This window comes from Diorhabda carinulata, chromosome 5 (genome assembly GCF_026250575.1).
Source record: "Diorhabda carinulata isolate Delta chromosome 5, icDioCari1.1, whole genome shotgun sequence".
NCBI classification, from domain to species: Eukaryota; Metazoa; Arthropoda; class Insecta; order Coleoptera; family Chrysomelidae; genus Diorhabda; species Diorhabda carinulata.
The window spans coordinates 17,246,897-17,259,667 of record NC_079464.1 but is presented as its reverse complement, the minus strand read 5'-3'; the positions used below and the strand labels follow the sequence as shown (position 1 = coordinate 17,259,667).

Here is a 12,771-nt window from a genome sequence, read left to right as displayed (position 1 = left end):
CGGTCGCATACGAAGAACATTGATCACCAAAGGAATTAAACATATCTTCGTAAATCTGCTTACCTTTTAACCCTTTTAAATACAGGTACAGGATGATGGCTCGATACTCCAATTTTTCGATTTTCACAATTTCGGTGGACATCTTTTTCCTTTTAATTTATTGCGTAGCTCTGGTTTACTTTTTTGTCGTTAAAATTTACACTGCCACTTCTAATAAGTTATTGTTCGTTGGTATGGTAACGCAATATTTTGTTTACGCATGCAACTGGTCTAGGATAACTAGATATCATTAGATCCTCGTATGTATAGAAAATTTCCTTCAAATTTTTGTAGTTTGATTTCTAAAAATAAATTGTTCTGAAGCTCGTAACAGCCAAACAGACTTATCAGTGATTATCCTTAGTGACTTTTTAATATTTACCTCTCGTTTTCAGATATATGATAAATATGAAGACACAACCACTGTCTACATAGGTCCAAAATATGATGAAAGATATTTCTATCGTATTGACAAATACGACGGTTCGGAATATATGCCTTATTTGACGAATTGTAAAGAAAAAGTACAAGGATCTATAGATGATGTGATGTACTTTCAGGGGATTACGAAGAACGATACTTTAAGATTTTTCAAGAAAACCTTGTGTCGTGTAGCAAATTTGAACTACGCAAGTGAGTTTACTTTATTTCATTTCGCTGCCAGTTACTCTATTTGATATTAAACAAGCTCCTTCAAGATACAGCAGCAATAATTAACCTATTCAGCCACAAACTTGTGAGTTTTTGCTTCTTCTTTCATTTACTACAAATGTTTGTCCTCAAAAAATGATGGTACAACCATGCAAATCTTATTTTCTTTCCATATTCCTCTGTATTTAGTTGCTAGATTATACTTGCAGGAGATGTATACATAGATGAATCTATCAAATAGTTCACCTAGTATGGTTGCAATCACATTGTTGCTGTCTTTAAAATGAGCTCAACTCTGTCCAACTTACTTACCATTTCTCATTATTACTAAGAAAACTAATTACGATGGCTGGTCTGTCCTTAAACTACTCGAAATAATTATCCTTATTCTACAATTTCAAACAAAACATCAGTGGTGGATCCATAAACGAGACGTTATTACCAATCTAATACTTTTTTGTCTTTTCTATACTGCGTTAAGAGACTGCAAATGTATTTTCGAGTTTCTTTGTGTGTATCTGTTAACATTGGTGATATCTACCGTACAGACAATTGTTTTATGTTCACATTTCTATCTCACAATACATAATCCTGAAATATGAATATCGAGTTCCTTAGGCACCTTTCAATAGTTACAGTGAGTTTTTAGCATGTGTTTATAGATTATAGGTAGCAGCATGACGTGGTAATAAACAATTTTTTTGATTCATAAATAGCTCAAAAACTAAGCTGAAGGGATCACCCCAGGTATAATCTCAATTTTGTAAATTGATAGATACTGTATCATATCCATGGCTCAAAGATATAATAATCCCATATTTTTGTTGCTTTTGTAACTAAAAACTATAATAATTTTCCTTTAAGATAAATTGAGTGATTTGAAATATATATTTCTCATAGCTGCATAGTCAGGGATGCGAATAATCAATAAATGTATTCTCCCAGTTAACGTTCTATTAAGTATCAATGATTATTTTGTTTCAGGGGAATTCGAAAGATATGGACTGAAAGGTTATAGATTTGAAATGGATCAACATTTTTATAATCGAACTTATCCAATTGAAAATGATTGTTATCGAGGCAAGCCGATCCTTCCAAATGGTTTGATAGATGTGTCAGCATGTAATTTTGGTGAGTCAATATTGTAACATTTATCGTATTTATTTACACTCTTTCTATTCGTGAGGTAATAATAATAAGCACTGTCTCTTAATTTACTTACACACTATACAATACACTTAACTTATAATAATTTACTAATAAATATTACTTAAACAATTTCTGCGATTTATTTTACTAGTTCGTTGTTTTTACTAAGACTATTTATTATTTAAATACTACAAATAGAATTCCACCAAGCTCTAGAACAAAAATAAATAAATAGATATTCCTAGAAATTATATTATAATAAACCACCTTCTATAATAAAAAAGTCTTTAAAGGCGCGCCCGTAATTTATAAAAAATACAAATCAATGGCGCCGCGCAAATACGCCTAATTTTAAAATTCCATTGAAGCTGGACAGGGTCGGCATAAGGACCCATTTCGTGAGCTTGTTCGTAACAATATGAATGAGAGTTTGTACACGTAGTCAATTAGATCAATAATTCGGTGTAGCATGGAGCACTTTCGCTCTTTAGTCGAGCATTCAAAAAAGTAGAATAAAACCTAATTTCAGTTGATAAGCAAAAGCAGTTCTGGAAATTGTTACGTCACATCAAAAAATTACCGAATTCACAATACCTACTAACGTCGAACGCTCACTTCCGTTTCAGAACTGGTTATCTACTATTTATTCATACAAAAAAACGATCGTTTTTTGTTTTTTCAATCTAATATCAATAATCACACGACACACAGAATCAACAAAGAAGAAAAAACGCCTCAAAATGAAGTAGCAAGAAATTCTACGATAATTAACGATTGCAGGATTGCAGTTCTGTTTGCCTTTATTCCAAATTCCAAACCATTTGGAAATCCCCAGAACCGGTTGCTAAATTTTGCACATTTGTTTGCTTCAATTACAATAATCATGCTGGGATGGGTTTACAGCCCGAGTATAACGAACGTGAGAGGTTTCGAAATTCGTATCAGAAGGACTGATATGGGTGATAGATGGATTACAAAAATTACAAAATGTTACCAAGCTAGCAGGAACAACCTGGAACCGACTAACCAACTATAGACATCAATGGGTTCAAAGAACCAATAAGTAAAAATGTAAGGGAGGTCGCTACGTGAAAAATTGTAGAAATAGGCTACCTATGATGATGATGATGATGATGATGATGATGATGATATATAAGAACGAAGTCTTTGCTAACTAGTTTATGGACATGCAAATATGCCCTAAAGTGTACTCTGTTAAATATCTATATATTCCGAGCTTTCGAATACTTATGTATTCATCATCGGGATATTAATCAATTAAGGATTGTGGCATGCTGAGATTCATTTTCTTTAAACAAAATCATCAAATTCATAAGCTCCAATTCAATATTCATCACATGGTAGCAATAAAGTTATTTCATCTAGATATTTTTCCATAAAACTAATCTGAACGAGATGCAGTGACTTTGCATTAGGATGGCACACGGTCTCAAGCTTTTAGTACTCTAAAATTAAAAGAATAACGCTTGATCATAATTATTCCATATAAACTAAAATACCTTACTGTTGTGATAGTCAAATGCATTTGTCCGCTTGCCGAAAATTGAAATTGGAAAATGGAAATTTCAAAGAGAATTTGAACAAGAGGCCTGTAACCTCCAAGAAGCTACTATAGATACTGTAGTTAATTAGAACTTTGGCAGTTGAAGGACAACTGTAAACGGGAAGCAAGCTTTGGTAGTTGCAGCAAAGGTTGCTTATCCTTCTCTAATCTAACTACAACTAACTGTAATTGTAATTATAGAAAAATAGAATAAGAACAGACAAAAGATTTCCTCAAATATGTCCAATAGTATTATAATCATTTGTTCTTTAACAGATAAGATCTCTACAACCACAAATGGTTACATCACCTCTTAGAAATATTGACGAAATTGGACAACTGATTGGTAATCGATTTGGAAGATTTTCTTACTTCTTCATATTGCTGCATACCGATCAAAGCCAATATAAACAATCTGAATATGTAGTGAGGATTTTTTAAGACAAAATGTCAAGTACTTAGTATCTGTTTTATTATGTGCTACATGAAATTCACATTCACATCATATTTAGAAAAAAAAAATGGGTGTGTGAATGTTCATTTTTTAAGATGGTATATGTTTTTTCACAATAGAATTTTGTTTGTATTAAAGTAGAAACTAAACCATCAAATTGATTTCTCTGTTCGAAATCTAAGTGAAAGCGCAACGTACTCTGGAAACATTCAAATAATGTTTGATATATACGAATATTTTCTATTTTTATGGGCATTTTTAGATTTCATAAATATTTTATGAATTATTTATTTAGATTCTTCTGTAGCAGCAAGCTATCCTCATTTCCTCTACGCTGAAGAGCATCTTCAAAACTCTGTAGAAGGTCTAAGTCCAGATGTTCATAAACATTCAGCATATGTTGAAGTAGAACCAGTAAGTTTATATTGCTTAGAATTATGAAAAAATAAACAATGTTCACGGATTGAACCACATTCGACAAATCCCTTGACTTTTCTGCTTCCACTTTAAAACTGTTATCAAGAGAAGAATAGTTACAGTTCATTGATCTGGTAAGTGATCCGATTCCGTGGTCTTAATTTGCCTATACTAAGCAACGAATCATCTTTTACTGCTGATTTCAAAGTCTCAGTCTGCTTGATTCTTGGAAACTACCGAGGGGCTGTAGGAATAAAATTAACGATTAAGATTAAAATAAAAAGACATACCATTGAGAAAACCACGAACACTAACACTATTAGCGTGCGTGGGTAGTGAATGATTGGCAATATTATTGCCAAATATGTGAAGATTGATTTTGGAAAGTGTTTAAGGAGACGTTATGATTTATAGGCTGAGCTCGCACCGGAAAGAGGTGGATGAAGGAAATTTTTCCAGGTTGATGGTAATCTCTGGCTATCCTCGCTTGTGCTTGAAAAGTTCTATCTTGAGAGTTTCTTGAATAATTCTGAACTCAAAAGAGAGAAGGTGGTGATAGTTTTGGTTCTTTTAAAATTGATAGTTAGTCCGGCATAGACACGATGTAGGATTAAGTTAGGGAGTATCAGAATTCGTGACAGATAACCAAAGTTCTTTTGCCCTGATAGGAATACGTCTATGGATTTCATTTTTGATACATCTGATTTGAATAAATTCTGTTAGGGCTTTAAAATTGTACGTTTTTGAGGATTCTGTAAATTATTTCTGTTATACCTTTAAGGCGAAGACACAATTTAAAAATCAGTGGAGGAGGGTAGTGGAGCTGGAGTTGAAAACTTGTGGATGCTGTTAGTGCTCTCGGATATGAATCAATAATTATTCCAAACAATTGGTGTCTGATGATCGACTGGAATCGTTTGACAACTAGATGAATTATCATACGAGTGTACTAATGACAAAATTAAGTTCCTGATTGTAGTGAGACCAAGCATAGAGATGGTTGAATTGAGTGAATTTGCGAAATATGTCAAGGAAACTAAAGATGTACGCAATTCAGATGAAATAGAAAGGAATTGAAAGGATTTTTTCCATGAGATTGAATGATGAAAGTGTCACCAATATATTGGAGAATAGTGCTGAATTTTTTAAACGTTCATGCAAGTGTTGGTAATGATGAGAGAAAGAAATAGGGAATTTTATGAGGACACCATTGAGTTATCTATAGAAGATACATTGAAATATGGAGTTTGTGCTGGACAAGCAGTGTGTATAACATCAACGACGATCGTGTATGGGAGCAACATCGGAACCTTTGAGAATATCAATGAAATGGGACTTTTTGACGTAGGATTAGGATTGCTCGATAATTGTCTGAAGAATTAGCTTTTTCCATTTCAATGTTGTTCTTCTATTAATTCTCCACATTTTGGTTATGTTTTTGTTGGTTTGTATTTTTTTATTTGATTTCCATGATCTACTGGTTTTTCCGGTGTTGTTTTTTGGTTGTTGTTGTTCGGATGTTACTTCTTGTATAGGGGTCTGCTTTTTCTTTATCTCTTTACCTCTCCTAAACGTCTTCTATGGTTTCTATTTCGTCCCTATTCTCGCCCTTTTATTATCCGTATGTTTATTCAAAAACCCTTGATACGCGAGGGAACTGGCCCACCTCACAGGTTCGGAGGCACTTCATTCCTACTACTTCACAGATTTCTGGTTTCCTTTTTATTTAGCTATGTAATACTATCCGATAACACGACTTATGATTTCGACGTGACATCTGTTTTGTTTTGTTTTTGTTATTAATTTACCTTGATTCACTTTGTGAGATTTTGTTTTTCTTTGGGCTGAGATTTTTAGCACTATACTGAGATTTCACTTTAAAATACTTTTGGCACCTTATTTGGTTTTTAATTTCACAACAATCTCCAAAATTTTGAACTTATTATTGGTGAAAAATCAGTTTAAACCTTCATTGACATTCATATTTCTGTCTCAATTTTACACAATGATAATTATTACTTTTCAGTTTATGTGTGTATTATTTTGGGCAGATTTTATTGTTTTTTGTTTATTTTTGCTACAAGCTCCAAATATGATATATTTTTCGCATTAAGAATGGAGCCCAACATATATCATATATTTTTATTCATTATTTTCCATTTATATTGACCAACTCACCTTTGTATTTTATATTAATAACCGAATTTCATTTTCTAGAAAACTGGAATTCCTTTAAGAGGTGCAGCTAGGTCGCAGGTCAATATTGTCATCAAAGATATGAAAGGCTTCAACGAAAAATTGCATATATTTAGCAATCTTACTATTCCTTTAATTTGGATAGAACTCGTGAGTATTACGTGGATTTGATAATGCGAGGCTTGCTGATTAAGCTTTAAGATATAGCAACAGTGATGTAAATATGTCAAATCTTATATTGCCTAATAAAATTGGACATTTTTAATGGTAAACGTTCTCAGAACGTGTTTTCATACGACTGCTATTGCTTACAGTTACATTCATTTTGTTAAAAAAATGGAATTAAATCGCAATGATTTTCTATGACTTTCGACGCGGATTAAACTAATAGCAGTGTTCTGATCAACTCGCTTCGACTTTTGGTGATGAAGCACCATCTTGAGCTACCGTGCCTCGTTGGTTTTCCGAATTTAGTCGTGGTCGCACTTCGTTATAGGTTGAATTTCGTGAAGGTCGCTTAAAATCTGCTGTACCTAAACTGATCGTCAGATGACATATTTCGCATAAACTGATTATCCATTCGAAAGCAAAGCTCTTAACGATTAGTGCAAATAAATGCTGAGAAAATGCATAGTAATCCGAAACTGTATAATAATCGCGTCTTTCAAGATGAGTCAAATCCACGCATATAGCATTTCGAAGCAAATGGTCGCCCATTTTTTCGGAATAACGGGACATGAGGCCACCATTCTATTAGATCAACGTAAAACGGTCAATTGCGAATGGTACCAGCATATATTTGCCAGAAGAGTTCCGAAAAAATCAGGGAAATCAATCGCAGAAGACGAATCTTCCTCTACCACGACAATACGAGATCTCACACATCAGTTCGATTGTGGCATCCAATGATCTCTTCTTATTCCTGCAGTACAACGTTTTTCTACACTCGAAGAAGCGGTTAATGCGTTCATATCACATGTTTGGAAGTATCTCAATCGGAATGAAAAGAAGCTTAGACAGTTGATTCAAACGCATGCGAAAGTGTATTGATCTTCATGAAGAATGTTTTGAAAAACAATGAAACTTTTGGGTTAAATTCAAATTAAAAAAGGACAAGAATTTTTCGCAATTTAATTGACAAACCCCTACTCATATATAATTGATAAAAACGTCAATGTTAAAAAAAAGGTTACTGAAATTAATAAGTAAACGGTAAGTCAATTGTTGTTGTCTAGTGTTTGACCAAGTACGAGATAGGTGGCTCCAACAGAAACCACATCCAAATATAAATGTTTGCTTTCATTTCTCTATTATTATTTCTCAAAACTTAAATAGCAATCCTCGAATTAGGTATTTTTTAATATTTACATACTCAAAAAAAAATACCGTCCTATAAAGTCATTGAATTACTTTCCTTATGTGCAATAATTCTACAAAATTATATATTATATATTATTAAAGATTGATAGTGGCCAATATTTACTCTAACTAAGGTAGCGTGGATACAAATTTTTTCAACTAGAAACACAGTGATAAAACAATTCTTAAAATATCTCAAGATACTACTGCTTAGAGAAAATATCATGTTTCATTGTATTATTTATTGTATCTTGTCAATTAAAGAGTGTAATCAGTATCTACGAGTAGTGACTAATTAGAATATTTCTTGCTATATAATATGGTATCCTAAATACATACTCTCAAAAGTCGTTTCATTAACATGTTGAATATCAATTTAGAGTACTGAAATTTGAAAATTGATCCACACATTTTACTTGGCAAACGTCAAGTTTGATTACGAAATATGGTGCTCTCGATTAGTATGAAAACACAATTAATTTCGTATTTGCATAATGTTTTTGTGTAACTGTTGTAGATTTATCTTTCGTTTTCTTAGAATATAGTTTGCACAATACCAATCATATCTAATAAATATACTGTTCACTATAAAAAATGTAACTAACTATCTAATTAATTATAATACATCAATTTGTTTCGATATCTTTTGAAAGCTCCTCCTATTGATATTCAGTTTTGCAGTAGTCTGTTTCCTTTTCTATTCAATATAGGTACTTTGAAAGTTTTTATCTTAATTCTATCAAAAATAATACACAACCAAAATCCTTAACTAGACTCCAGATTAATCACCTCCTTTAGAAAGCCATCTTTTGGTTCGTCAGTAGTACTGAAGTACATAGAAACAACAAATTAAAATTATTTTTCAAAACAATTTAATGAAGTTGCATCAATCAAACAGCTCCATTGAATTGTTTTGAAAAATAATTGAACGAATGTTAGTCTTGAAATGATGCATCCTTTTATTTTATTATGGGGAGAAATAAAAAAATGAGACTAACAACAGTTTTTCATTAAATTCAAAACAATAAACCGAGGACCGAAAGCATCTATTGTGTCCCCCTTTATTTTTGCGATACTGGGGGACCCAGAGTTTACAGCTGATTAATTCCACTCCTCATAGAAAGTTCAGAGTGTGGGATGGCTGAATTTTTAGAAATAATTCACATACATAGGACCAAGAAAGCTGCAATTAGTGGAAAAAAACAAACAATTCAAGTGAAAATCATGTGGCTCTATTTTATAAATTTTCACGCAAATACCAATAATTTAATTGTTGCTGCTACAATTCCTTAGAATGTATCAACTAAGGAAAAATAGGTCAAAACGTCAAATTTTACCTGTTATTTTGATTTAAACTGATTTAATATGAAAAGATATTTAAAATCAAGACGATTTATCGAGAAAAAACATATATAAAGGTGTAAGAAGTGAAAACCTGTTCAATGGTCAATTTTTACCTTTTGATGGTTCCACTGGAAGATCTTGTATTTCATCGACAGCTTGAGAAGTTGAGGTCTGAGGCACAGAGTCATCCTTATACAGCAGAAACATTTAAAGGTTTACATTGAACTTACCAGAGTCTTCCTTATCCGTATACTCTAATAATGATTTAAACCTTCATCGCAGTGGGGGTAGTTGGAGTCGACAATATCTACTCTAATGAAGCACTCGCAATTATGTCTATAAATATTATCAAAGATAGTTATATAGACCCTTACCACTAACATTTGTTTTCACCTCTTGTTGATGTGGTGCTTGTTCTGGAAACCAAAAGGTGGAGTCTCCAACAACGGAGTAGTTTATAAATAGTGAACATTAATATTAATAGAATAAAACCTTACCAGGTACATGAAGGGATGGCGTCGCACCCTTTTCTGGTACCAAACCTTTGTCATCTTCTTTTAAACACAAAGGGCTGAGATGGTTTAGAAATATTTTCCAATTTCCTGATATGTTTTCTATAAAACCGGCTTGGGTTAGCCAAACAGTCGTTAACTGGGTATCAGAAGGAAGAGCAAACTTAAAATAACTTCAACTCTAACATAATTTATCAACTTTTTCTTGTTGTTGATGGTAGGCATCCACCCTCGATCAATTCAACTACACATTCTCTATATTATAATGTCAATGCTATTCTGTGAATAGTTGGATACCATAGCTCCCGATGTTACCTATCTATAAACGTATTAGTTGTGCTAATGAATCAAGAGAGTGCGGTACGCTTCATTTTTCCTTCCCTTTTTACTAAAAGAAGCAAAAAATGTATATTACAGTTTTTTGAATATCACTTCACAGCTTTGAGAAGCTTTATTATTTGCCTACAACTCGCTTTGGTCATAAAAATATGAAACATTTTTATGCTTTAAATGGCACCAATTTCCATTCAAATATGTTTCCCGAAATCTAAAATTCAGATCATTTTTATTCAAATTTTCTTTGACGCATAAAATCTAAAAAATGTAGCCACTGTAGATTTACATTTCCTTGTTTTGAAAGCAGACTCTTTGGAACTAAGATCAACTATCATAGGCTTTAAGTTCGAATTTCTAGAACCGTGATTTTTATACTGAATACACTGTTTACACCACCACTACACCAACACTCACAATTACATTGACTGACGCGCGTTTCGATAATCAAGTTATCGTCTTCAGAGACTGAACGTACAATGAAGTTAGATGCTCAGTCCGTTCACTAATAGTATTTTCTGACTGATCTCTTTGCTCTCGTGTTTGGCTCTCAAATATTTTTCAAGTAACCGTTTGAGATTGCACCTGTAAATATCTTTGACCAAATTTTCGACTGACTTTCGTACTAATGTTTTTTGTCATCACACTCCAACATCGAAATATACAAGGAAATACCATTGAAATGATCGAATTCTGGTATGATTTTCTTAATTATTTGGATATGATTTAATGATGAATTAATTTACAATTAACAACAGAAGATAGCCAGGAGAAAATAAACTGTTTCTTTCATTATTCAACTAATCTTTAAGAACAGCTTCAACACATTCCTTGAAGTTCTTGGAAAAAATATGTAATTTCAACTAAATATATCAAATTATTTATTAGTAGGTGTAACATCTAAATAAGATAAGGATTTCTCTTGTTTTTTTTTTTGTAATTATTATTTGGTCATTTCGTTTGTAGGCTCAAGAGTCACTATCCCTCAAAGTACAATGGCTTATATATATCCAGGTTATGCTGATGCCGATATTTCAGAATATTTTGATGATATCTACATTTCTAGCATCTCTTCTTCTATTCTTTGTATATTTAAATAGAAGGAGAAAAACTTTATGGAAACAGTCTAAGATCAAAGGAGTCTTCGCCTTCGAAGCTGAGAAATTCTTGAAGAAATGATATAAGAACTGTACTATGGAAAAAGTTAGTCAATTTTTATAGTTAATATTGTTATTAATTAATAAAACATGAATGAGAAAAATAAGTTGTTTAGTTTTTTTTTGTCATTTATGTCATGAGATTTACGTTTTTGATTCCTTTACTATTATTAAAGGTATAAACTTGTAGAAAATTTATTATTTTATAATCTGTGCGAAGAACAACTATTGCATATTTAACCCTATAGAGTTAATATGAGCAAACGTAAAATCAGAATTACGAAAATGTAATCAGTTTCCAGAACTGAGTAAAGAGGTTGTAGAACTCGTAAAGAAAGTTCTAGTAGTAGACCGCCAAGAGCTTTGGAAAAAATGGGTTGAACATATTATCAAAGAAGATGAGTATGTGGTATATCACCCTTTTTAGAACCCTTCATAATACAATCAAATTATGACTCTAGTTCTGACGATTCTGAATACCATTATTATTTATGAAGATAATTTGGAATTAAAAGATATATATATTTTTCAAAGTATTTATAAAAATGAAAAATTTATAAAATGAGGTATTTACGCTATGGTAGATCAAACAAAATTGTCGGCAAGGGCTTCGAGCCAGTTTTTATAATCTGCAATTGATATCGGAAGAACTATAATTTGATTGGTACTTCCAAAAAAATACTAATAAATAATTTTCACCCACCAAAAAGCGGAGAGAATACCGGTTCTCAGAAGACGTATACTTATGACAAAAAAATGGAAGCTTCCTAATAAATCGAAGAGAAAATGTCTTATTTTAATCTGTAATATCTAAATATATGAAATTAAATAACCTATTTCAATATTGAAATTCGAGAAAGTATGAAGATCGCAAAACTATAGTTCTTCCAGTATCAATCGCAAATTATAAAACTCGTTCGAAACTCTTTCCGACAATTTTGTTCGATCTACCATAGGCGTAGATACCTCATTTTATGAAGTTATTACTTTATAAATACTTTTTAAAATATGTATATCTTATGCGAGAAAATATTCGTTAAAAGGCAATCCAATCATTAAAAATTAGACGGCATTATACGCCGTTATTTAGACAAATGATTTAATTCTGGTCTTACTTGGAACTTGGAAAAAAAATCATAATTATACTTCGTTAACTTGCTACAAGAGTAAATATTATTTTTCATTACTTAATTTGGTATGAAGGCCTTGCGTATTTATGAAATATTGATTGTTCCTCGCGCAATTGTCTTCTGCAATTGATATTGGAAGAATTATAACATATGAATGATGTTGCTCATGAGAATTAATAGAAGACAGCCATTGAAGGGATATAAATAACTTCAGTTCAAAAAACCGTAGACAAATGAAACAACCCCTTCAACTGATCACATTTATCTACCGGTTTACCAGGGTAGAAAGGATCATCACAAATGACTACGATCCGATTATCTTGATCAATATCCGAATAATAATGAACGTGATCCGGGTTAGTTTCCGAACATTAAGTCATGATCAGGTTAACTTAATCATAGTTTCCGAAAAGTCCTATCGGACTATTCGTAGAATGAGGATTAATCTCTATCTATAGATGTACCA

General features: G+C 32.1%; 1 protein-coding gene across 3 annotated transcripts in view; it reads left to right on the top strand.

The window, feature by feature from the left end:
• LOC130894182 (scavenger receptor class B member 1-like) overlaps positions 1–11,295 on the top strand; it is a 65,463-nt gene extending 54,168 nt beyond the window's left edge. Inside the window, exons 7-11 of one of the 3 annotated variants that reach the window (XM_057800805.1) lie at positions 435–672; positions 1,675–1,821; positions 4,153–4,271; positions 6,492–6,620; positions 10,985–11,295. In XM_057800805.1, the coding sequence (XP_057656788.1) occupies positions 435–672; positions 1,675–1,821; positions 4,153–4,271; positions 6,492–6,620; positions 10,985–11,197 (846 nt within the window). In that variant the 3' untranslated portion in view covers positions 11,198–11,295. The remainder of the gene's footprint in view (positions 1–434; positions 673–1,674; positions 1,822–4,152; positions 4,272–6,491; positions 6,621–10,984) is intronic. The other 2 variants (XM_057800806.1, XM_057800804.1) reach the window with 2 other exon arrangements.
• Positions 11,296–12,771: the final 1,476 nt, after the last annotated feature.